Here is a 26866-nt window from a genome sequence, read left to right on the forward strand (position 1 = left end):
CCAGCTACCTGGTAATGGCCTGGAAAAGCAGTGGAAGATGGCCTGAGTTCTTGGGCTCCTGTACCCAACTGGCAGAACCAGATGAAGCTCCCAGCTCCCAGCTTTTGACCAGCCCAGCTGTAGCCACAGCTGCCGTTTGGGGAGTTAACCAGCAGTTAGAATATCTCTCTGACTCTCCCTCTTTCTGTAATTGTGACTTTCAAATAAAAAACTCTCAAAAATAAGTTAAGTAGAATGTCATTAGATTATTATAGCCATTTACTGCCAAGTTTGGCAGAATACGTCAAGCTTAGGACTATCTGTTCACGTGTACAGATGATGACATGCCAAACAATGAAACAAGTGCCACTGTTTAAATCATGGATATTTATTATAAAACCAACTGACTTGACCAAAAATTATACTTGAAAATTTAATACATGTTAAGTGTACAAACTGTGTTTCTTTTGAGTGCAAACACGCTGTTACCCAAAGAATAAATAAAGCCTCCTTAGCAGTTTTAAGAAAGCTTATTCGTAAGGCTAGTGGATGTTACATGGAACTACCAACCCTGAGTCCTTCCACCAAGCTAGGGAAGCTTTTCCTGCCTAAGGCCCTTTGGATATTTGTAACAACATTTGTGGGTCATATAAAACTTAAGTTAGCTTGCTGTGGATTTATGGACTTTTGAGCCCCGCCAGTGATTGCCTTCGCAGAGCCAGATCAAATGATTGCATGGGCCTCAAGTGCCCATGCTGTATGCTTCCCACCCCTGTGTCCCTGCATTATAAAGAATGAGAATTTAAATATAAAAATACAAATCATACAATAAATTATAAGTAAGTACAAAGTTATAGCTAGTGTATAAATGCCCAAATTAGAAGCTGTAAATAAGTGTTAACACATTCTTCTTTCAGACAGGGGCACTTTTTGAAGACTGATGTCTGAAGATATGGTAACAACTTCACTGATTACCCTCACTGGTATCATTACTGTGCCAGACAAAAACACGTAGAACTCTGAGAAACAAACTGGGCTTTCAGAACCACACAAATGTGACAGAACACTATGAAATTCAAAAAAAGTTGTGTTTGGGGTTCTTTTTTTCAGACAGCCACACTTAGTCTAGGCACGTCCTGCACAGGCACGCCTTTTGTGGCGTCCAGTTTGTCGTATTCCTCTATAAGCGTGGACAAAGATGACATGGCTTCTGTAAAGCAGTCCTCCTCCATCCCGTCAACTTGCAGATAGTGATGAAGGTGAGCCTGCCAACAAATCAGGTAGCGTTGATCAAGGTGGGAACTTCGATACACAAAACTGTTCTACAAGGTTATGTTATGTACAGGTTTAATAAAACTTTACAGTGGGAAAGAGAATTTGTGTCAAATTGAACATTCTACCTGAATCTTCAAGCTCGCTTCAAGAGTCAAGGTAACAGGAGTAAACCTCTCCCCTTGAGTTACAATCAGTACAACTAACGTCATGATTGACATCACCTTGATTTATAATTAAGTGATTCTTAAGAATACACCCAAATTGCCAAAATCAACACATGCAATCGCAAAGGTCTAGGATTACCTTTTTCTTATACAGCCTCAGGAACCGTGCTTTCAGTTCCAGGAAGGTGGGCTTCACACAGGTGTTATTGGCTAAAGCTAACAACGAATGGGAATGGCCCACAGGAGGCACTGAGCACAGGCTGGTCTTCCAACCTTCCTGATTCCAGGACACAAACTGCAGAGAAGGCTTTAATCTGAAGAGCAAAAATGCAAAGGTAAGAACCAAGTAAGGTGCCACAACTGCCTGCCATGCTATGGCATTCTAATTGCTTGCTAACAGCATCACAGCATAGACCGATAGTGCAGAGATGTTTGGTAACATAACATTGAATTGGCTGAGAGGGTAATTTAAAAAGCTAGCAACACAACAACTCTGAGTACAAGAAATGAGAGTATTATGATTGTTTCTCTGTAATTCCATAAAGTAGGTTTCATAAAGAGAGATTGTGGGTAAACAGTAACAATATAAACAACAGAAGAGGAACAGTAGTAGATGCAGTAATTACAACAGCAGCAACATCAGCTACAATTTTCTGAACACTTTTGGGGGGGTGGTAAGTCATCCCAATTTTCATTTAATAATAATGAATGAAAACCTTCCTTATTTTATAACGGAAGGAAACAAGGCACAGAGGGCCAAGTGGCTTGCTCAGGGTCATGCTGTAGTAAGTGGTGATGCTAGCACTGGAAGAGAAGCAGCCTTAACTACTGTGCCACATCTTGCAAGCTGTGCACCTAGATGATCTTGAGCAACCAAACCTTTCGATGTTCCTGCGAAGATCTGAAATCTGCACATTTCCTCTGACCATGAGGGCGCAGGCGAGGTAGAGACCGTGTTTTGGATCAGCCCGTAGAAGCTGGTGATCTTTACTAAATGCGTCTGAAAACATCTGGTCCAGCCTAGAACAAGGAAATAGATACCATTAACTTAAAAAGTTACTTATTTCTTACATGTATAATGATAAAATGAAAGGGTAGTCATCTACCCTTTACAAACAGAATTTACACTATCTAACTAGTATTAACTAGAATACATAAAAATAGAAAAATGCCTGAATGACACTATTATATAAAAAGTATTTTGGCACCAATTTTCATTCCTGTGTCCACGCTAAAGATATACAACTCCACTTAAATATACTAACATTTAATATGCTGTGTGGATACCAGTGAACATTTAGTGATCGCCATATTCCCTGCTGCTATGGTCACAGGATGCCCGCACAAAGGAGTCCTACTTATTAGCTGGAACAACTCATCAACTGCCTCCGACTCAAAGTATGTTGCTATCACCTGTGAAATTCCTGAATCATACAGCTGTTCCCTTGCCAAACCTGATCTACAGAAAGGCATCCTTAGCTTGCACTTATGCATTTACACACACTACTTACAGAGTCCGGCAGGATTGTCTCCTGCTGTCACTGCAAATGACAAGAGTTTCTTTCAACATTACATCTTTTAAGTAAGTTGATAAAAACTCGATGTTTCAAAATGACATCAAATAGTTAAAGGAAATAAGGTATCTGGAAATATGTAATTAGAGTCCTATCGAGTGATATCTGAGCTTTCTACAGTACTGGTTTGCGTGTGATAGAAACTTAAAAATGTATTTAATCTACCTAACAAGTGTAGGAGCTGGTACTGCTAGTGTTACAGAGGAGAAAAGTCAAACTCTCATTGTTAAGTGACAGAATTAGCGATCAGACATACAACTGTGCAATCTCAAAGGACTCAAATCATTTAATAACAATCACAGCTGAACTGTAACGATTACATCTTCACAAACCTAAAAATTTAACTACTAGATTAAATTTCAGTTTATTACATTTTTAAAGTTACTTCCAACAAGCATTCATTTCACTGAAAAATGGTTGCTATTACCAAAATTTTACAGTTTCTGCGCAAATAAAGATATAATTAGTTATTGTAAGCTCTTTTATCTTTTTTTTTGGTAATGTAATCCAAGTTCTCAAGAAATCAGAATTCAATCATGCCTTACCTTCGAGGGGGAATGTTAACATCTGCGAGGGTATACAGAGGGGTTAGGCTTGATACAAGATAATGAAGTTGAGGAAAAGGAACTAAATTCATGCTGATTTCATTAAGGTCCATATTAAGAGATCCTTCAAATCGTGCCGAGCTAAACATTACAAGAATGAGAAAAAACTTTTAAATACTTTGAATGTGGCTTAACTTATTTAGCAGGTATGTTCTCAATTTTATTTTGCATATGCTTTTTCAATGCAGAATATATGCTTGCTTTTCTGCATTAATGACATTTAGTATAACAATCATGCTTAAAGATAATTAAAATACAACACACAACATTTGTAGCAGTTATTTCTGGATTATTAAAAGTGTAACAATCTACTATTATGCTTGCTCATTACACATATAAAATATCATGTAAGAAAGATCGTAGGGGCTGATACTGTGGCACAGTATGTAAAGCTGCCACCTGTGACACCAGCATCCCTTATGGACACGGGCTCAAGGCCTGATTGCTCTACTTCTGATCCAGTTCCCTGCTAAATGGTCTGAGAAAGCAGCAGAAGATGGTTCAAGTACTTGGGGCCCCACCATCTATGTAGGAGACCTGGAAGCAGCTCCTGGCTTTGGCCTGACTCATCCTTGGCTTTTGTGCCCTTGTGGGGAGTGAAAGAGTGGGTGCAAGATCAGTCTCTGTCCGACTCAGAACTTCAAATAAGTAAATAAGTAGTAAATCTTAACTGTAGAAGGACATTGTGACCCTGGAGGGTCAACAAGCACAGGGTTACAATTGATAGGATAACATTTGTATGCGAACAACCGAATGGATATCTTTTGTATAACTGATTGGATATCATCTGTATGAGAACAACTGAGTGGACAGCACTTGGTGGGATATACAAATCAAAAGAGTTCCAAACAAGGGTATAGAAACAATTGATGGGTTCTGTAGATAAGCTCAATACCTCCTCCCTTATCCTATATGACCCTCTATAAAGTCTGATGCCACTAATAAACTACGGCAAAGGACCATTAGTCAGAGTCCACACGTGTTATTATAGGCTCCTGTCCACCAAGTCTCATTGCTGCTGGACAGCGATACTCAACAACAACAATAACAAAAAGCTGAATAAAAAGATACTGACAAACACATATAAATTCATGATTTTAATTATTCCAGGAACAAAATATCTTAATGATCTTTTTAGTGCATCTTATGACCGAGAATATAGTAATGCTAAAGAAATCTTTGACAACAGTCATGGAAATATTTAGAACTAGTTAATGAGATATAGATTAGCTGGCTTGACATATAAAACAATTGTTTCCCTGCATAATCATGATCAAGTATTTCTGAAATCCGACTTTCTCAAGATTTGTCATCATTTAACACTCAGGAATACTCCACAGAATGTACTTACTAAAGGAAATGCTGCCTTGGAGTCACAGAAAGGTCAAATTCTGACTGATTACTCCAAGAGGTGAGACAAAATAAAAACAATGGAAACTCCCACAACTTGGAACACCTAAAAATGCTACAAAAACTCAAAGAATGGGCACACACATGGTGAAGCTTTTCAACTGTCTTGAGCCAGAATTACCTTGTCAGGTTAAGTAGCAAATTTGCCACGATGTTGTTCATTGCGTCAAAGGGCTTCTTGTGCCGCTGCCTTACAACCTCAGCACCGGAAGTCACCACACTCTTGGGCTTCACAGTTGCGCCCAACTTTCCAGAACTCACCGCGAGGTCAATTTTGCTAATGATGTCAAATAATGACTTTTGAATGAAAAATATCGGGGGGAGAAGCTATTAAGAAGGGTGGACATAGATGATATTCCACTTGGAAAGAAAGGAGAGAAAGAAAAAAATGGTTCACAGTTACGGTTTTCTCTTAGATGAGAAGGCTCAAGAGTGAAGAGTAAGTTTCAAATAAATACATAAATGTTAACACAGGGTCAGATGTTTGTAAAACCTGCCCTAAAGTTGCCACAGGAATTTGTACCTGATTGTCAATGGGTAACACACAGTCAGCATGCTCGTTGAGCTCCTTCAAGGCCAAGATGCTATTATAAGGTGAAGTTATGACATCATCCTCGTTGGAAGGATAAATTGAGGTCACAAATCTGTACACTTCTGGGAACTCATCTTCAAGCACCTTTAAAAGAAATGTGCCAAGTCCAGACCCAGTTCCTAAAGATCACATTTTCAAACAAAACAAAACAAAACAAAACAAAAGCAACTGTAAGGAACTTGGAATTTCATGCTTTATTTGTACCAATAATCTTCTTCTTATTTCCTATGATTACACATTATTGAAACTGCAGATAAAATGAAGGCAACATGAGGGACACACACTAAAACATGGAAATGGAGATGCATAGGAAATTATTCTTTCACAATCAAAGAATCAAAGAAGTAGAAACAGCAAACAAAAGTGAAGGCAATCTTTTTCTCTAGTTAAGAAAAAAAAAATTAAAGCTAGATTTAATTTTGAACATGATTAAATGCACATTTCATACAATGTTGGTGCCAGCACAGGGAAATGGAAACTTTTAATACAACGTGCTACTATGAATTGGTACAATGCTACAGGAATGAGTATTTATATCCAAATATGCACATTAATATCCATATCTCATATATGAACATGAATAATATAGTATCAAATTGAAAATGTACATATCCTTTGGTTTCTACTCTTCCTTTTTAGGATTACTGCCTCACCAACAGTGGCACAAACACACAGATACACAAGGGTGCTTCGAAAAGCTCATGTGAAGCCAAACTAAAGTGCTTATTTTGGTGTTGGTATAAAAAAAATCCAGTCTTAAACGTACACATTTTTCCATGAACTTTGCGAAGATCTTCATATACCAGATGTTCATGTCAGATGGTTTGTACCATGGAAACACCATAAACACCATTCATCAATGGAAGGACTTAAGAAATTATATTTTAAAAATTTTCATCACTTACTAAATCAAATTGAATTCTGTGGGACAGAGCTGACAAAGAAGATGCTCAAGAAAAACATAAAGTAGAAAAAAGAAGAAAATGTATTATATGACTTTTTTTAATGTAAAAGTATATAGACACAATGTAGTATGCAGATAAAATATCTAAATAGACACAAAACCTTTTTAAATTTAATTACCTATGAGATGAGGGGCTAGGGATTAGATGTGGAAAAGAAACCTTTATTTTTAGCTGTCAGTATTAAAGAATGTTTTACCATTTTCTTTCATTTTGTTTAAAAAATTATTTTTATTGGAAAGGCAGGTTTACAGAGAGAAAGGTCTTCTACCCTCTGGCTCACTCCCCAAGTGGCTGCAACGGCCAGAGTTGAGCCAATCTGAAGCCAGGAGCCAGGAGCTTCTTCCGGGTCTCCCATGCAGGTGCAGAGTCCCAAGGCTTAGGGCTGTCCTCGACTGCTTTTCCAGGCCACAAGTGGGAACCGGATGGGAAGTGGAACATCCAGGATACAAACCAGCACCCATCTGGGATCCTGGCAGATGCAAGGTAAGGACTTAGCCACTGAGACATTGCTCTAGGCCCTTTTGCCATTTTCAATGAATTATGAATAAAATATATTTTTCCTGAAGTTTTGGGTAATGAAAGAATTAAAAACAGGCATCAGGCCTGGCACCGTAGCCTAGTGGCTCAAGTCCTCACCTTGCATACGCCAGGATCCCATATGGGTGTCGGTTCATATCCTGGCTGCTCCATTTCCCCTCCAGCTCCCTGCCTATGGCCTGTGAAAGCAGTAGAAGATGGCCCAAAGCCTTGGGATCCTGCACCCAAGTGGGAGACCTGGAAGAAGATCCTGGCTCCTGGCCTCAGATTGGCTCAGCTCTGGCCATTGCAGCCACTTGGGGAATGAACCAGCGAATGGAAGATCTTTCTGTCTCCTTCTTTGTGTAAATGTGCCTTTCTAATAAAAATAAGTAAATCATAAAAAAAAAAAATCCAAAACAAAACAAACCAGGCACCATAGTGAAATGCAAATCAAAGTATTTTCTCTGGAAAACTTAAGCTAAACCTGCAGGATAATATTATCATAAAGACAATTTGTTTCTTAATTTGATGGTTATGACAGTTTCCTCAAGGCATGGTCGCATGCAACTATGCCTCTAATTTTAAAATACTTTAATGGTGAACAGGTCTGTGCAATACACTGTGAATGCATAAAAATCAATCACATATATATATCAGCAAGCAGGGAATCTTAATCTGAATTTAGAGAACAAAACTGCAAGAATTTTTTTCCTTTTAAAACTTCCTAATTTTTTTTGAAGTTAGTAAATCATATTGTTTCTATTTCATGCAATAAGGAAGTAAGATATTTCAATTCCAAGGTACAAACTGTACAGACTTCCCAGGAAAATGTAAGAAATGCAAGTTATTCACTTCTTGTTCAAGTCAATTATCATGTTAGAAATATCTTAAGGAACATGCTGGAAGAATGTCTGTTACTCTTCTTTTCCCTTATTGGAGATGAGGATTGATGACAGTTAAAGAAAGGGTGGCACGCGTGTGAACACGGCAGCAACACTTTCCTCTAGTTAGGATCAGGGACCACAGAGCAAACTGCTCAGAAAGTACGCATTCCTCAGGTGCTCACATATTCTAAAATCTGCTTGGAAATTTTATAAAGAAACCAAAAATAGGAGAAAAAAAAACATACTTTTTTTTGACTGTTAACTGGGCTTACATTAAAAAGGGGGGAGGAGAGAGTATGTAATCAATTTCACAAAGCTTCAAGAAAAATTGATGGTCTACGCATAATTCAAATGCAAACACACCAAACAGCTCTGTCTTTATCATGCACAGGTCTGAAAACAAGATCTGTGTTCGCAAAGGGAGTTCCGCCTTGCAGCTGGGCTGCCCTAGTGAGCAGGTGCGTGACCTTACCTCCTCCCATGGAGTGGATGATGAAGAAGCACTGTAGGCAGTCGCAGTGCTCGGCCGACTTCCTGAGCTTCTCAACGATCTGCTCTTGGTAAAGGCGGCCAAAAACTTTGTGACCCACAGCCCTGAAAACGACACACGTCTGAGAAAAATTCTTGTACTTATTTCTGACTCAACTGGAAAAAACATTCAAGAACAATTTGGTGAAATCTATTCTTGTTTCAATGTTAATGTATCCTTAATATCCTACAGATAACAAACATTTGAAGTTACTTTAAAAAGCTGAGGGAAATTTGTTTTTTTTTAATACAAAAACATTTTGAAACACACGCTCAGATTTCCCATGACAAGCATGTTCCAAGAAGTGTTTGAAGATCCTTCATTTCTATAAACTCCTCGAATGTCCTGATAAAGTAACTCATAAACTATTGACCTGAAACTACAGTTTTTCTAAATTTATCTTTGCAACCTCTAGAGATCAATTACAAAACAAGCTTTCAGTTGTATCAGCTGTCTTTTTTTTTTTTTTTTTTAAATCTCCAATTAAAGTGTACTGTGAACTAGAGTGCTTTTTGCATATTAAAAAGTGGAATGGGGGGGCCGGTGTTTACAGAGCCATCATCAGGTGCTGGTTCATGTCCCAGCAGCTCCACTTTCCATCCAGCTCCCTGCTTGTGGCCTGGGAAACCAGTGCAGAATGGCTCAAGCCCTTGAGCCCCTGCAGCCAGGTGGAAAACGTGGAAGAGGGTCCTGGCTTCAGATTGGCTCAGCTCTGGCCATTGCAGCCATCTGGGGAGTGAACTAGAGGATGGAAGATCTTTCCATCTGTCTCCTATCCTCTCTTTAACTCTGCCTTTCAAACACAAATAAAATAAATCTTAAAAAAAAAAAAAGAAAAAAACAAAAACCAAGCAGAATGTGGGCTAGGCATTTGGCCCAGTGGTTAAGTTGCTATTTGCGATGCCTGCCTAACAGCTCCACTCCAGCTCTCCTGGGGAGGGAGGGAAGGAGGGAGTGAGTGTGTGAGTGTTTTGGGGGATGGGAGAAGGCAGCAGGTAGCAACTCAAGTAATTCAATCCCTGCCACCCACATGGCATATCTGAAATGGTTTCCTGGCTTCCAGTCATATAATAAGTTATCTAACATTTAGAGAAAAGCCAGTTGGTTAGTCAGATGGCCTGGCCTTATTAAGTCATTTAATGTTCTCCCCAAAGTAGTCTCCTTGAAATCAAGATTAAAATTTATGCTCTAGCAAAAGCATATCCCACTTCACATTATGAATGTGAGGGGCTGGCTGTAAATACTTACAACAATAAATAAAAAGACTTGCAAATAAGGAGCTACTGCATTTTAATCTGGTAGGAGAAAAAGTCTCAATATGAAATCTGAGATGACCATGGTTGGAGCCTTTCCCCATTTCAGAACAGGGGCCATTTGATAATCATTCTTAAAGGAATTCTTATAGCAGCCCAGAGTTCTCCTTGAATGCTGGGATAGTGGCGTGGTTTTTCATCTCTTTATCAATTCTACCTAAATCTGACCAAATGGAAAAACTGAGTCAAATAATTCAGGAAAGGTTAACAGTTTATAAATGAACTCAAAACTTCTGTCATTACCAAGTGTGATTCAAGAATCAATTACAAAGAGGAATTCAGCATTTAAACCTTCCATGATTCACCTTTTTCTTAAAAGATGTTAGAAGGAAATAGGTATATGAGTAAAAACAAGCACGGGTGGCTTCCAAGCACTGCCCAACACCCAGGCCTAGCTTGTGGGTGGCGACTACATCTTGCCCTTGAGTCAGCAGGACCTACCACAATGAAGCAAAGTTTGCTCATTCAGATGACATTCAGGTCTCACATTCAGCATATTCTCACCAATTATTTCCTGAGCCAGAAATATCAGTGATGAGCTGCTTGTTATCAAACACATCACTCAATGGTCCTTGCAAAATTTCATTCACTACTCCTTCTTCCATGTCAATCAAGACAGCCTGAGGAGGAGAAATAAAATTTAGTTTCCTGTCGGTATTCACTCTGCAAGTGAATTTAAGGTTAAAAGCTACATATAAATATGTGTGTGTATATGTATATACATAATGATTAAACAAAAAAAATTCATCTGGCTGGAAAGGTAGAACTCAATCAAACCATCTTTTACCCAACTACAAAATGACAAACAGGAAAAAAAGAATCTGAAAAAATCTCCCCAGCTCAACTTCCAAAGACTGAAAAATCTAGATGGAATAACTTTAACCTGAAAACTTCTCAGTATGAAGGGTAAGCTCATGAACTTGCTAACCAAGAACGACCACACTGCTCTATTAATCCCATGCACAGCCAATTCAAATCATAAACTTGTCATTATCTGCAAAGTCAAGGCTCTGGAGACGTCAGAATGACAACGGTGCCACCCCTGCCAAGTAATTTATGATCTCATTCATTACACAAAATGACAATGGAGTTAACTTCTAGTACTAGGAAGAGAATAGAGTACATAAAATTAATTCTGGGAAAACCAGAAAAATACACAGGTAGGAAGTGTAGCCAAATTTAGGTATATTGAATTTAGCCATAGAGCATTCTAAGCACCAAGTTATGTTGTCAAGTCTGGACTCCTCAATGATCACAGTCACATGACACCAAGAGTTCTTCAAGAGAAACAGAAGAGTACTTTCTCAGGCAAAGAGCACAGACTACAGCAACACACAAGGATGGACTTTTCCTCTACTTCCTATCCTGCCCATACACAAGGGACGGGGAAAGAGCTCAGATTGGGAGTGGTCTAGAAAACGTCAGTTTCTCTCTGCAAGGTCATGGAATATGCTGTTAATCAGTTATCTGAATGGCCCCAAAGCATATGGTTTCTGCCCCAACTTGCGTTTCCTAAGGACAGATCACAGGTACAGCATGGTTCCCAGGTGTTACAACACCCCTGCCTTCTGGTGTTTCAGCTCCTGTTACAGGTGTGTGTGACCCTTAGCATCTTCTTCCCCCAGCGTTTAAATAGCCCTTTTTGTTGTAGTCAGACTACTAATCAACAATTGCAAAAAGCAGCTTATTGCGCAGAACTACAGAAAAGCCGCAACGAGATTAAGACTGCAGGTATGGACTACTGACTCGGGAGTATTCTTGATTAGATGGTTATGCCATTTATCATTATAACATGGCTGAATCCATCATGCATATTAGTAGCAATCTTATGTAAATAAAACTTGCAATATTTTTCAATGAAAAATGGGCCTTAGTACATGGGACCTTCAAGAAGTAAAATAAACTTTCTTTAGTGCAAGAAATTTTTGAAAATCAAAACACAGTCTTTTCATAGTATGTCATTTCCGATGACCTTTCTGAAGACTACTTACACGTATTTCAGGGACTTAAGAGTTAAGAAGAATCCTTGTTTAGACATCAATGTTCTTGAAACAGTGAGGGAAAACATGGTCATAGTGTTTCAGATGGACACAGGTGTCTGCCTAGCTATTTTTATATTAAACGTGGCTTAAATTGTTTTTTTGAGAAGTTATTTCTTTTTTTTTTTTTTTTAAAGATTTATTTTTATTATTTTTTCATTGGAAAGGCGGATATACAGAGAGGAGAGACAGAGAGGAACATCTTCCGTCCGATGTTTCACTCCCCAAGTGAGCGCAACGGGCGGATACTATGCCGATCCGAAGCCAGGAGCCTCTTCCGGGTCTCCCACACGGGTGCAGGTTCCCAAAGCTTTGGGCCGTCCTCGACTGCTTTCCCAGGCCACAAGCAGGGAGCTGGAAGGGAAGCGGGGCTGCCGGGATTAGAACCGGCGCCCATATGGGATCCCGGGGGTGCAAGGCGAGGACCTTTAACCACTTGCGCCAGCGCGCCGGGCCCAGAGAAGTTATTTCCATTGACACATTATAGAAGCTTAAGTATAGGTATTTTAAGAACTCAATCAATGTAAGCATCCAAGTGTATATCTTACTCGAGCTTTTAAAGAACTTATTTTCCCCTTGGAAATATCGCCACCATCACCAGCCACCCTGAAAGATAAGAAAATGAGAAAAAGTCATAAGACTGTCCACGGCTAATAGTGCTATTGGGCAATAAGGTTAACTTCCATCTGCCATTCCTTACCTCCTTGGCTCCCGCATACCTCCTATTAGGCTGGAAGAGGGAGACACTGATCGCTGTCTGTCTTTGTTAGGGCTGGCCATTTAATGCAGTTCTAGCCACGAGTATAAAGGCAAGTATTCTGGAAATCTTTTGCGATATAAAGGATCAGAGACAACTGATGTCAATCTTTCTTTTTCCTGGATAAAACATATATCTGGAGGTGATTCCTGGGGTGTAGACTACCATTTTATAATCATGGAATAATAAACATGAAGAAAACTAGCCAGTACATGAAGGATAGTGGGACAAAATCCAGTATCTTGGTCTTGGATACACAGCTCCTGCCTAACCTGGACCATCTGATTTCCAGATTTCTTGGCCTGCGAGCTGAATGGATGCTTTTAATGCTTATGTCAACCTTAATGAGGTTTCCTACTGCAGCCAAAAATATGCATGGCTGATATGACAGTTAAACAGCATTGATTATCTAAGGCTGTTTCTACAATTTCATGTTGCAAGTAAGTTACAAATGATCACTTTTATGAAATTTTTGAGCCAACACAATCTAAGGGTTAACCAGAAGATAAAACACATGAAAGAAAGCTGAGAAGAGATGTTTCATACACTGGGGTTGATAAACTTCAGTCTTCAGACCCAAGGCAATCAATTACCGATTTCCTAAATAAAGTTTTATTCAAATAAACCTATTCATGCTACAGGAAGATGAATCATAAAATCTAAAATATGTACTATCTGGCCTTTTATGGAAAAGATCTGGCAATCTCTGCTGTACGTAAATTATCATAGCACTACAGAGGTATGATGACTTGGAAAAATATATCCATACAGTGTTCCTGTTTACTTGTCAAACAGCGACAAGTGTTGCCAGGACACGGGAAGAAGAGCGAGACGCCACTCTCCTTCTTACTCCATCTGCATGAGGAAAACAATGTTCTCAGCTTCAAACGTAAAATAGAACAGTTCAGAGTCTAGGTATGTAATGCCTGTTTATTAAGAAAAGATGCCAGGCTGAATCTCAATTTAGCAAAGGGGTGGCTCTCAAGAGCCGCCAGCTAGCACCTGGCCTGGACCCCACAGTCCATAAGCAGCCTTCTGGTTAGAACACAGCTGTTCAGGTAGACTTCTCACAAGGCTACACGACTGTCTTGTCTTTACGAATTAGCGTCTCCACTGCCAACTGATAGACTTTCTGCTTTTGAATCCCATTTGAGTTTGCTTAACCTGACAGTATTGCAGCACACTGGACCCATTTTCAGAGTACCAACAACAAGGTTTATGAATTTGCAAGCTTCATCATAAGACCATGGAATCCACCAAAAGGTGACGATTAATTACCCTTCCAGAAAATAACCTTCCTCGTCTTCACCAGCCATCTAATTCAAACTACAACTAGGTTATAGTAAGGCCTGCTAGTAGGTATATATGTGGGCATATATACACATATATTTTAGCTCAAGCTCATCAGTTTCAGGAAGTATTTTGAAAACATAAACCTAATGATTTCACATGGAAAGTTTGCAGACAGAATCTGAATGTCAATTTATTCTTTCAGATACACATAGCTTTTATTACACAAAGTACTTTGACAACTGTTTCTCTTTTGAAAGCATATTTTACACTTAGAGCAAATGTCCTTGATCACAATTAGTGTCAGGAAATCCAAACACCATCAGGGAAAATGTAATCATTTTCTTTAGTGAGAGCATACGTTTAAAGAAGTCTCATTACAGGTTCTTTCTGTACCTTAAAATAGCCTGAAAACAAAACCGGTTACCCTGCTCTTAAAATAATGTACTATTAATGTGAAAGGAGAATAAAGACGCCTTCAATGAGAAAACCAAAAAGAAAAAAAGAAACCAAAACCCAGAGAACTTCCTAGCTATCAACTTTTCCCTGTTCTTTGATGCATTCCGTCCTAATCTACTGATATAAAAAGTGCCCTCAGGACAATTTTGTTTCACTTTACCTGGTGTCCACGTTTCTAAAGAAGCTGCTGAGCGCCTCATCGTAAATTCCTTTCTAAAAAGAAAGAAAGCAAAGGAAACCACATCTATTTACAGCACTTCAATTTTGCGAGTTTTCTCCAAATCCTTTCAATTTTAATAACCCCACATCCTGGACCAGCTAAGCTGTGGCTCTGACAACCAGGAGCCTGCCCTGATTTATTCCAGTCTTCCAGTTCAGTAAGGGGTGCTAAGGACTCCCCCCCCCCCCAAGATTGTAAAACCGGGGCACAAGAGAAGCAGGACAACTGTTGAGACCAGCGTCTCTGTTAACACGGCTTGTATCCGTCCCTCAGGGCGCAGGCACGGGGCTCTCCTGCTGATCTGCTGCAGGGGGATGAGGGGTGTGGGGGGCTCCGGGCAGCAGGGTGTCGGTACCTGGTTGACCGCGGCGTGCTCCCTCAGCACCAGGTCCCAGAAGCAGCAGCCGATCTGGTTCCCGCACTGACCGACTGACCGCAGGAGAGCAGGAGGAAGAGAACGGACAGTAAGACACAAGCTCAGCTCACCCTGTAGGACTGCTGACTGGGCCATTTCGCCTAACCAGGAGCCGACCTGGGCAGCTTATCCTGTAGGACCACCGACTGGGTCATTCCCCCGACCTGCAGCCGCCCTGGGCAGCTCACCCTGCACGACCACCGACCGGGTCATTCTCCCGACCTGCAGCCGCCCTGGGCAGCTCACCCTGCACGACCACCGACCGGGTCATTCCCTCGGCCTGCAGCCGCCCTGGGCAGCTCACCCTGCACGACCACCGACTGGGTCATTCCGCCTGCCTGCAGCAGTCCCGAGTAGCTACTAGCCGGTTCACCGGCGGGGATCCCCTAGGGAACGGCCGTAAGTCACGCAGCTGCCGCAAGCCGCGGACGTCGTTAAGCACTCACATGGTTCCGGCAGAGGTTTTTCGTCAGAAGTGTCGCGCAAGTGCACTGCGTCTCGCCGTTACCATAGCGACTGGGCCTCCCTTCCGCCGATCTTCGAGGCCTTGTAAACATCTTTGAGCATCAGCAGCTCCTGAGGCCAGGGTAACCGGCTGGTTAGTTAGATTTTGGAGTGGATTTAAAACCTGTGTGTCTTTCGTGGGGATGGGAGGTGATATCCAATGTTTAATTCATGGTGTCAACTCCCTGGGCATGGGATCAAATTTTATTATAGCCGCATGGGACGCCGCGTTAACATCTCTTGCCAACCAGTCCTTAATTCTAATAGAAAACCAAGGCAGTGAGCACAAGGCAATCCCAGACAGATATGTCAGAACACAGCAGAAAGTAGATGGTTACACACTCAGATAAAAATGGTTGGGGAATGTGAAATAGTCCCACCGTTAACCTCCAGTTCCTCTGGGAGGAGTCCAAAGAAATCGACCTAGATCACACTATGAGAGGTTTACAATCAAATTGGACACCTCCCCACATACACACATCGGTGAACTGTGATGGTGTGTGGCAAAGACTATAAGTGAAATAGGGTTCAGTGGATGAGGATGTAAATGAGTAAATAAATAGAAATCTGGTGGGATTAAGCCAGACATTTAATGTAGACACAATGTCTGGAAACTTCTATTCATCAGATTAAATCAGACTTAAGTACGCATTTGTTTAATGAAATTAATGCTTAAACAAACCAGAGGACCATAAGACACTAAGTCTACTCTGTTCTACTCTATTTAATAAAAGGTTAAGTTCTATCCTCTATTGATGTGGCAGTGTGAATCATGATATTTGATAGATTAGAACACTATTCCTTTGGCAAGACAAATAATAGTTATTATATATCTCACGTAGGAGTTCAATTTGAAATGGGTTGCTCAGGTAGCCCCTGATTTCCATTTGAATATTCTCATCTTGATATTTTTATGCAGCTTAAAAAAAAAACTTATTTAAAAGGTAAGAGTTATGGAGGTTGAGGATGAGGGAGAAAGAAAGAGGTGTTCCATCTGCTGGTTCTCCCCCCAAATGTCTACAACTGCTAGCACTGCCCTGAAGCCAGGAACCATTTGGCTTACCCATGAGTGGCAGGGTCCCAGATACTTGGGCCAGCTTCTCCTTTCTAGGCACATTGGCAAGGAGCTGGATTGAAAGTGCAGCACCCAAGACTTGAACTGGTTCCCATATGGGATGCTGGCACTGCAAGTGGTGGTTTTACCAGCTATGTCACATTGCCCCCTCTTAGCAGCTTTTGATGAAGAAAATAGTCACAATTTCGGGATTTACTTTTTTTTTTTTAAGATTTTTTTTTTTTTATTGCAAAGTCAGATATACAGAGAGGATGAGAGACAGAAAGGAAAATCTTCCATCTGATGATTCACTCCCCAAGTGACTGCAACGGCCGGTGCTGTGCCAGTCCGAAGCCAGGAGCCAGGAACTTCTTCCAGGTCTCCCATGTGGGTGCAGGTGAGGACTTTAGCTGCTAGGTCACCATGCTGGGTCCTCTGGGTTTACTCTTAAGTGTTAACTATTGAGCAGAGTGAGTGAAAGAGCTGCAGGCACACATTTGGGGGCTTGATGTTGAAGTGTCTCTATGTTTTTGAAGTTTCCACCATTTGTGAATCTCCATATAGCTTGTAGCAGTGGTGTGCATGCATCTGGATCAATGGACGGCAGTGACAGTTCATCGGTAGTCTGACCTCTTACATGTATAATGTGCAGTCATTAGTCCTTCCTAGTCATTATTCCCAAAGCCCTACTTGGAAAAGAAGTTAAATCAAGGAAGCACTAGCAAGTCTCATGAGAACTTCACTTCTGGAAAGAAACATGTTGAAATATGATTCTACTTAGGAGAGAAGTGAGGGAGAAGCTTACAGATCAGCCACGCGAGGACGGCAGTGTGAGCAACCCAAGAGGATTATGCTTCTGTGGCTTTTCACCTTGTCATTTAAGTATGGCTCAAATTTATGGGCACTCTATTTTGATTCATGCTTACCCATTACTGTTTTGTGTCTACCCACTGCTCATCTCTTTCTCATGTAATTTGACAAGCACAGTCAATAACCAGTAAGCAGTGAACATTCTCCTTAGCATTTAAGCTCTTTAGGTAAATCATCTGCTTTCTGGGTTATCGTGGAGTTTTCCAAAAGTTTTGTGATTGCATAGCAGGCATCATGTCCTTTTAACTTCCTACAATGCTTTCTTTGTCAACTGTTGCTGGTCAACTAAGATAATGATGTATTTTAGGTTTTCTTATGCTAGAACCTAACTCTGAACTAAAATCTGTGCAAATCAGGAAAAACTCTTCTATGCTGTGAAACAACATGTGGTATGTGTCCATTGATGACTGTCTGGGGCTGGTTAGCTGTCATTATTTGGTTCATTATGGTTTGTCTTATTTTAAATTGACAGACAATCTATATTCATAGGGTATGGTTGATGCTTTGATACACATGTGGAATGATTAAATTGAACTAGTGACCATTTATCGCCAAATATATCTTTTTGTGATAAGAACATTTAAAAAACTGCCACTTTTTAATTTAAAGTATGTAATATATTATTATTAACTATAATCATGCTATGCAATATATCAAGTTTATTCTGCCTGAAAACAATTTTATACTCTTAACATCTCCCTACTCCTCTTTCCCTTAGGGTGGATATGTACTTAAAAGTGGGACTGCAAGGTCAAATGGTGATTATAGTTTTAGTTTTTTGGGAGGAAATCCTTTATTATTTTATATAATAATTTTATTAATTTATATGCCTAACAAAGTGGGAAAAGAATGTCCTTTATCCACATCCTTGTGAACATTTTTTCCTCTTTTGGATAATGTTCATTATAATAGATATGGATTGAAATATATGCCCTTGTGATTTTAATTTGCATTTTCCTGATGATTAGTGGTACTTGACATTTTTCATGTATCTGTTGGCCATTTGTGTGTCTTTTTTTGACATTTTTATTCAAGTCCCCTGATAATTTTCAAACTGTATTTTTTTCTTGTTACTGAGTTTTATTTAGTTCTTTTATAAATTATTTAGTTCTTTCAGATGCATGGTGGTTGTCTCTACAGTCTTTTAATTTTTTCATTTGCGTCAGAAGTTTTTTAGTTGGCTACAACTCCATTAGTCTATTTTTACATTTATTTGTACTTTCAGGGATCATACAGCAGAAGTCATTGCCCAAACCAATGTTGTGAAGCATCTATCCTAGATTTTCTTCTAGTATCTTTAGATTGTTAGGGCCTTACATTTAAATATATTTACCTTTGGGTTGATTTTTGTGTTTGATTTAAAATACATTTGAGGATCTTACAATGACACCTATTTGTTGCTCATAATTCATTACTAAAACTAATTACCTAGACTAGGAGTTGTGATTTCTAGATGGCAGAAAGCCTGACATCTTTGATACATGTGTATCTGTACTGCGCAAGAATTCTCAGCTATTGGATCAGAATACAGCAACGGAGATGGAATCCTCAAAAATTTTATCTGATCTCTTTCTCTTATTCTGTGTAATCCCCTCTCCTTGAGTTTGGGCTGAACATAGTTGTTGTGGGCTAAGGAGTTGATTAGTGCTCGTTAAGCTGAGCAGAAACAGGAACTGGACAGGGACAGGAATTGGGCAGGAATAGGAACTGGGTTTGTGGCTAAAACCATCTGGACTAATTGGACTTATCTGTATCCAATATCTTGCTAAATGAGGCTGTGGAGGGGAGAGTATATGAGGACAGGTGAAAGAGCAATAAAGAGAGACTTTGCAGAGACTTCTTCATCATGGGTCTCCTGTTGGTGCTTCATCCCTAGACTCTCTCTGTCCGCGTTACTGGCTCTGCTGGCTGGAGCACAGTGACTAATTTCTGGATAACAATTATCAAACAAAATCAATGAATAAGTTGAGGAGATAGAGTTGACAATTATGGAAGAACAAGGCAGTATCCTTTGCAGGGAAGGACATTCAAACACCATGAATTTGCTATAAATATTCAAGAAGGCAGGTAGAAGAATGAGCAGGTAAGAATGAGGATCAAGGAACATAGAAAAGAGATCCAGGGAGCAGGCATTTGGCTGGTGGTTAAGGAGCTCATCTCATCTTCAAGTGCCTGGGTTCAGCTTATGGCTCTGCTTGCAATTTCAATTTCTTGCCTCTGCAAATCTTTGCATGAAACAAATGATTGTTAAAGTAGTTGATCCTTGCAACCCGTGTGGGAGGCTTGGATTGAATTCTCAGTCCTTTGATTCATACTAGCTAGACCTGGATGTTACAAACACTTAGAGAGTGAAGTAGTGCCCAGGACCCTTGTTCCTCTACCTCTATTTCTCTTTTTCTCCCTCCATCTCTCTCTTTTTGCCCCTCGAATAGATAATTTAAAAAAGAGATTCAAGATAAACTTTAAAAGGTGAAGCACAGGGCCCAGCACCATGGTCTGGCAGCGAAAGTCCTCACCTTGAATATGCCAGAATCCCACATGGGCACCGGTTCTAATCCCAGCAGCTCCGCTTCCCAACCAGCTCCCTACTTGTGGCCTGGGAAAGCAGTTGAGGGTGGCCCAAGGCTTTGGGACCTTGCACCCATGTGGGAGACCTGGAAGAGGATCTGGGCTCCTGGCTTCGGATCGGCGCAGCACCGGTTGTTGCGGTCACTTGGGGAGTGAATCATTGGATGGAATATATTTCTCTTGTCTCTTCTCCTCTCTGTATATGTCTGACTTTGCAATAAAAATAAATAAATCTTAAAAAAAAGGTGAAGTACAGTGTCTAAGATGAAAAGTGGGTGGACTTAAAAGCAGATAAGGCATTGCTAAAGAAACGAGTAGCAATCTTAACAGCAATAAAAACCAGCAGAAACTGAAGAATAAAATATTTATAAAGAAAGGATCAACTGTGGTACAAGTTCAGAAGCAAAGAACAAAACATGCTTGAAAATGTAACAAATCTGTCAACCAGATAATTTCTTATATAGAACAATTTATTCCTGACAAATGATCTTTTGAGGTATATATGGAACATTTACTAAGTATATATGGACATAAAACAAGTGTCAGTATATTTAAAAGGACCTAAATTCTGCAAAGAATATTCTCTGACAAACAAATCTAGTTAGAAATCAATTACCAAAAATAGAATAGTTTCAAATTCCTAATGCTGAGCAACAGTTGTAAATAACTAATATATCAAAGAAGGAAATATAAATCAAATTTCCTTTAACTTATAAAAATAAACATTTGAAACTTCAAAATTTATAGAAGGCAGTTGAACTACTGTGATTATAATTTGTCATTAAAATGCTTACATTTTAAGAGAAGAAAAATCTCAAGTCAATGATCTATGCTTCCAACTTAAGCAAGCCGAAGCAGAAAAGCAAATTAAGCCCAAGCTCAGGAGAAGAAAGAAAAACTTGAAGATTGGAAATCAAGTAAGTAGAAAACCTAATAGAGAAAGCTTCATGAGACCTAAATATATGCCCTGAAAAGTTAAAATCCTTTGGTGGGCTTCCTTGCTCATAAGACAAAGTCTAAAAAGTATTTGCTTTAGGTTCGAGTTTCTGTATGGTTTGGCCTGCACTGATTTCACTGTTTTACAAGGTCTTGTTTATCTCCTGTGATGCAGTTAGTCTGAGCTCTGGAGCTGTTGCTGTCTTCTCTATTGGTGCATGACTTTGTACATGCTGTTTTCTCTGTTTGCACGCTCCCCAACTGGTCTCCAGTTTCTTTCTCTCCTCCCTGTTTTCACGGACTTAGTGCCTACTCCTTTTTACCTAGATTTGATGGCTTGGTCTAACAAATTATTCCTTTATCTAAAATTCCACTGAAATTGGAACTGTGCTTATTTTTTTTTTTTTACTATCTTACCTGTTACACATAAAAATTGTTTGGTTAAAAAGATAAACTACAAGAATATTTCATTTGTAGGTATTTTACTTTCTAGCCTTAACGATATAGAATGAGATTAATGTCTCCATGCTCTAATATAAAGAATTGCAGAAAAAGATAAGAAAGCTAGTATTGGTTGAACTCCTGTATCCTAACTATGCTCTCTGTATATGCTGTATGTTTTATTCTTCACAACTGAAAAGATTATGAACAATTTAAAGTCAAACATTTGGTGATTTTACTCTGAATTTCAGAGCTAATATGGCGTCAAAATGCAAACTGATGCCTACACTATTAATTTTTTCCATTATGTATACTCTTTAAAAAAAAGCACTTGTATCCTAAGTACCAAATGTTTCAGCCTTAATAACACATTAGCTAACAATGACCAGTGATTATTTCAGTTTGTGTAACTATGGCACTGTTAAATGGTTTTTCTATACTGAAATTGTGATCATTTATTCACAGCTAGCACCCTAGTAAAAAAAAAAGAGGCAAGCTTTTAGTTTAATATCAACTTAATTTTCTGTAAAATACCAATTACCTGTAACATAGTATATGAAAACATGAGAGTGGGAACCTAGAATAAAATTTTAAAAAGATTTAAGTTAAAAATGCTCACTAACGTGTCACAGGCAGGAAAATTGAAAAGCTATTTGGCTGAAGAGTAAGTAATGTTCTGATTTGAGAAGTAAACTTGGTCATTTACAAGTAGAAAGACAGTTCTGACAATGAGGTCAGCTGCTGATTTTGAAGCCAAGAGTAAGCTGGAGGCAAGGCAGCTAGAGGAGTGCAAAGATGGCATGAGTGGAGCAGTAAGTAGCTCAGGTCCAGAGAACAGGAAATTGAGGGCAGTACAAGATGTGTTCTTCCTCTGGCAAGAGTTATTTTCCTTGACATTTGAGGATTTTAAGGCTCATTTGAGGAAACAGGAAAGAAGAGATTGCAAAAGTTTAGACAGAAGGTAGAACCCAACATTAGAAGTTTTGAGGTTGTAAAGGTGTGGTTAGGATTTGAAGGATCAAGGTGGGAAGAGGATATATGTAGATTAGATTAGTTTTGGGTTTTTAAAAGGGAAGGGTTATTAAGAGGATGATGACATAAATGAGAGACATTATGACATAAATGAGAGACATTAATGAAAAACTTGAATTACGAAGAAGCTGTGTGTAAAATTCAACATTTTTGCATTAAAATTAATGTATCTTGTAATTACATTTTCCACTAGCACTGTGGACCACTCTGGTAAAATGAAAAGCATTGCAAGTGCGATTTTGTGAGCATTGATTAGTGAAGGTCTTTATTCATAGGTAAACATATTTAATATTGGAAAGTACAACAGCACGAAAAAACCCTCCAAAAGCTTTATAGACATTTAATTTTTAGGAAAATTTCAGTTTGTTGCTGGAGCTATGAACTGAGACATTTGGTTCTTTCGCACAGAGGAAACTATGGCGAAGAATCTTGTGATGTCATAATTTCTGGGTGTCCCTGGAACGTCTGATCATCATCCTTCGGCAGGTCCCTTCTTTGGACAGTCAGTAAAAGTGGTCGATTTATTCACCTCTACAAAAATCAGACGTGGCCTATTTTGGTAAGTTCATATCGCTTTGGTCAAGTTAACTACAACTTGCTTTTGTAGATAGGTAGTTGACTCACCCAGAGTTTACTAGGGTTTTGGCAAATCATCATTGAGCAAAGCACTTCTTTCTTGGTAACAGACACAGGTGGTAGAAATAATTGCATATGAAATCCTCAAACCTTAATGATACAGTTTTCTTGTTATCACCAATAAGTATCTACTCATTAGGCACAGAATGCTATCAGATGTAGAAAAGAGTTGTAAGACATTTTTCATTTTTCTTATATTTTGAGAGTTACTAGTTGAAGACGTGACGATTCTCTCAATGAGTTATCGAGTGTTCACTTGATGCTAACAGCTGCTTAGATATTAAGGATTCATTAATATCAAAGACAGACAAGGAATTGGATGGGTAGTAAACAAAAACATTCACTAACAGCTCAGTGGCTCTCAGCAGGAGGCAAATTTGCCTTTCTCCCCAGGGTGTATTTAGTAATCCCTAGAAACATTTTAAACGGTTATAACTTGTGGACAGGTGCTTTTGGCTTCTAGTGACATAAATGCTGCAGAACATCCTTCAGTCCGCAGGATATGCTCCTCATTCCTAGTGAAGAATTATTTCATCCCAAATGTTAATTGTGCCATAGTTTAGAAACCCTGGATGAAAATGGTAACTGCTACAAGACAGAAATAGAGAGTGATATGAAAACCTGGAGACTGGAAGTTATGGAAAGCTTCTCTGGCAAAGAAAAATGGAAATTCACACTTGGTGAGTTAAGTCTAGCAAGTGAAGGAGAGCAGAGCTGGAGAAGTGGGATGGGGTGGAGTTAACATTCACTGGGCATTCACATGGCAATGTGTAAGGCCTGTACTGTATAAGTCTTGCTTAATCCTTATGGTTACCCTGGAAGTGGAATATTACTGTTCACAATTTGCTCTTGACAAATAAGTACCTTGACTAAGATTGCAAAGTTGGAGAGGCTCGGAACGAGGACTTGAAATTTGGGCTTTCCCAAGGCCACTGGCTTAAAACTACATGGCAAGCGTGTGCAGGCAGAGATGTGACTACATGCTCACGGGTATAGAAGGGCTGGTTGGCTGCAGGTGCCTTGGTGGTTGCGAAACTGTATGAACAGGAATAGAAGAGTGCAGATGGTTCGTGGGACAACAGGGTTGGGAGCAAAGACTCCAACTTGTTGACTTGTTGATTACAACAACGACTTAAAAACAAACTTGTTTTTTTTCCCACATAGCAGAAATAGTTTTAAAAAAAGATTCATTTTTATTGGAAAGGCAGATTATAGAGAGAAGGAAGTACAGAAAGATCTTCCACCTGCTGACTCCCACCTGCATGTGGCCACAATTGTTGGAATTAAGCCGATCCAGAGTCAGGAGTTAAGCCTCCCCTGGGTCTCCCATGCAGCTGGAGAGTCTCAACATCTGGGGCCATCCTCGACTGCTTTCCCAGACCACAAGAAGGGAGCTGGATGGGAAGTAGCAAAGCCGGGACACAAACCACTGTTCATCCGTAAAAGATTCTGCTGCATGCAACACAAGGGCTTTAACCACTAGGCTCTCATGCCAGACCAATAGATTCAGCTTTATTTTACTTTTTAAAAGATTAATTTTACTTTTATTGGAAAGTCAGATATACAGAGAGGAGGAAAGATAGATAGGAAGATCTTCCGTCCGATGATTCACTCCCCAAGCGGCCACAGTGGGCAGATCATGGGTGCAGGGTTCCAAGGCTTTAGGCCACCCTCGAGTGCTTTCCCAGGCCACAGGCAGGTTGCTGGATGGGAAGCAGAGCCGCTGGGTTAGAGCTGGTGCCTATGTGGGATCCTGGCGCATGCAAGGATTTTGCTGCTAGGCTACTGCTAGGCTACTGCACTGGGACCCCATAGATTCAGTTTTACTAAAGATATTTTGTGCTTATTTGAAGGGCAGAGTGATATGGAGAGACAGACACAGAAACAGAAATCTTCCATCCATTGGATCCTTAATGGTTGGAGCTGCTCCAGTTTGAAACCAGGAGTCTTGAGCTCCATCAGGTCTTCAGGATGTGTGACAGGAGCCCAAGCGCTTGTGCCATCCTCTGCTGCCCTTCCAGGTGCATCAGCAGGGAGTAGATTAGAAACAGAGCAGTCAGGGCTTGAACCAGGGCTCTGATATGGGAAGCGCATTGCAAGTGGCTGACAGCACCAAAATGCAGGCCTCTGGACTTGCTTTATGTTAACCATGGAGCATAGTTTACTTTTATAACTAGTGAGTATTATGCATTTGTTGCAAGGCTTAAAATGGGTGTAAGGGCTGGTTATGTATGGTAATATCTTAACACTGTTATAGATTATTTAAAATTTACTTTGCAAAATATTTCTAAATGCCTATAACAAAACAGTAAATGAAGAGTCCTAAACATATCCTGAAGATATCCCTCCACTCCCCAATCATGATTTCCCTTGTGATCCAGATTTTTGGTGAATTATGCCTTTTCGGTTTGGGACCCAGCCAAGGAGCTTCCCGTTGGAAGGAGGAGATTCTTCAGTTGGGCCAGAATTGGGGATGAGCTCCAGCGCTACCTGTAACGGGAAAGAGATATCGCCAGCCAGGTAGTCTTCTTGTCTTGACAACCTGGGAAATAGGTCTTGGTTATCGTAGACGCATGCTTTAGCTGATATTTAATGTTAGCAAGAAGAGAAACCAAGGAATCGAAGCACTGCTGCTATTAAATGAGTGTTAACAGAGTCCGAGTGTTTTGGCATGGAGTCTGTGTGTAAGTATGATGGGTCAGTTCTCTGTAGTTGGGTTGTTGACAGTTTTGAGATTAGGTGACAGTTAATTTAACAAACATTCACTGCCAGTGTGTGCCTGAGCGCTGTGCTAGGTGCTAGGATAGAAACAACAAAGACTGGCACTCATGTTTAATATCGTTTTGGCTTTGACTTGACCTTTGGCCGCAAGTCAGCAATAACAGAGAAGAGTCTATGCAATATTTTTTTTCCCCAAAATGACGAAAACGATACCAAGTCAGATTTGTTCTACTTTTCTGCTATTTTCCATTTCAAAACAGTAAATATTACATTGATTTCGCATGGCTTGGAAATAATTGGAACAGATTTAAGTTAGCTAAAGCAGTGCTTTAAAAATCAGAGTTATTCAAGGATGAAATAGGCTACTTTGGGGAGTAATAAGCTTCTCTTTTGAGAAGTTTAAGGCTGGGTAACTGGTGGTGATGTTGGAAATGAAATTCTTACACACTAGACTAGACGTCATTTAAGAGCTGTTTTAGATCTGACATCCTATCAAGGTATGAACACTATCTGAAATAGTAGTGCCAATTTATATTTTCACAGGTTTTCTAGTTTTAAAACCACTCAGCTGAAGTGAACTTTATGGTGCCTAGAGAAATGACATGCCAGCGTATTATCTCTTGTGCTTTTAACCACGTACTTTTTGCCATTTAGAAAAAAGTCAGCCTTGGTCTAGAGGATTATATTTGTATTTATAACTTCCCTGTAATTAAATGTATGGCGACAACCACAGTTTCTATGTACCTGAGATATCTACTGTCTCAGTGTCTCTGTGTTATACTTATATTGTGACATCCAAAGATTTTGAAGTCATTTAAAATAATTGGGTATACACTCAAACTTTGTTGCTGTAAAAATATTTCCGATTTAGCACATGTCATTTGTTCTTCTATTCAGGCAACTTCGAAGATGCCCTGGAAGTCATTGCCTGACAATCACTGATGTTCCCATCACCGTCTATGCAACAATGAGAAAGCCACCTGCACAAAGCAGCAAGGAAATGCATCCGAAATAGCACGATGAAGGCTTTTGTAGACGGTTGATTAAGTCAAGGGTAATGGGGCAAGGATCATCTTATAATCTGGTAAAGCAATAAAAGTGTGGCACCGTTGGAT

General features: G+C 39.8%; 2 protein-coding genes across 7 annotated transcripts; one reads left to right on the forward strand and one right to left on the reverse strand.

The window, feature by feature from the left end:
* Positions 1-387: 387 nt before the first annotated feature.
* TUBE1 (tubulin epsilon 1) lies at positions 388-15370 on the reverse strand. 2 transcript variants are annotated; one of them, XM_040983911.1, is made up of 12 exons: positions 15294-15370; positions 14930-15003; positions 14515-14567; positions 12397-12454; positions 10314-10429; positions 8440-8561; positions 5531-5718; positions 5129-5304; positions 3538-3678; positions 2298-2438; positions 1558-1732; positions 388-1244 (listed from the first exon to the last, which is right to left on the reverse strand). In XM_040983911.1, exons 1-12 carry the CDS (start codon positions 15316-15318, stop codon positions 1086-1088), a joined length of 1428 nt encoding a protein of 475 aa, XP_040839845.1. In that variant the 5' UTR covers positions 15319-15370; the 3' UTR covers positions 388-1085. The 2 variants fall into 2 exon arrangements, with proteins under 2 accessions (XP_040839845.1, XP_040839844.1); XM_040983910.1 differs by lacking the exon at positions 15294-15370 and having other exon boundaries at positions 14930-15277.
* A 107-nt stretch (positions 15371-15477) lies between these two features.
* On the forward strand, positions 15478-26866 carry FAM229B (family with sequence similarity 229 member B). 5 transcript variants are annotated; one of them, XM_040983142.1, is made up of 5 exons: positions 15490-15587; positions 20788-20902; positions 22798-22953; positions 25412-25550; positions 26649-26866. In XM_040983142.1, the coding sequence occupies exons 4-5, from the start codon at positions 25426-25428 to the stop codon at positions 26764-26766; spliced, it is 243 nt and encodes an 80-aa protein (XP_040839076.1). In that variant the 5' UTR covers positions 15490-15587; positions 20788-20902; positions 22798-22953; positions 25412-25425; the 3' UTR covers positions 26767-26866. The 5 variants fall into 5 exon arrangements, 4 of the variants coding, with proteins under 4 accessions (XP_040839076.1, XP_040839077.1, XP_040839075.1 ...); XM_040983143.1 differs by having other exon boundaries at positions 15499-15587; positions 22803-22953; XM_040983141.1 differs by having other exon boundaries at positions 15499-15576.

The sequence above is a fragment of the Ochotona curzoniae genome, unplaced genomic scaffold (assembly GCF_017591425.1).
Source record: "Ochotona curzoniae isolate NIBS_2020 unplaced genomic scaffold, NIBS_Ocur_1.0 contig_3819, whole genome shotgun sequence".
In the NCBI taxonomy this organism is placed as follows: Eukaryota; Metazoa; Chordata; class Mammalia; order Lagomorpha; family Ochotonidae; genus Ochotona; species Ochotona curzoniae.

Bases quoted from the DNA above. Each gene is read 5' to 3' on its own strand.
- TUBE1 (XM_040983910.1), bottom strand. From the start codon at position 15,085: ATGGCCCAGTCAGCAGTCCTACAGGGTGAGCTGAGCTTGTGTCTTACT. The intron at 12,455-14,514 runs GTAAAGTGAAAC...CTTATCTTTCAG, and splicing joins TTTAGAAACGTGGACACCAG to GGTGGCTGGTGATGGTGGCG. The intron at 10,430-12,396 runs GTAAGATATACA...TCTCCTCCTCAG, and splicing joins TAAGTTCTTTAAAAGCTCGA to GCTGTCTTGATTGACATGGA.
- FAM229B (XM_040983142.1), top strand. From the start codon at position 25,426: ATGCCTTTTCGGTTTGGGACCCAGCCAAGGAGCTTCCCGTTGGAAGGA. The intron at 25,551-26,648 runs GTAGTCTTCTTG...TCTTCTATTCAG, and splicing joins AAAGAGATATCGCCAGCCAG to GCAACTTCGAAGATGCCCTG.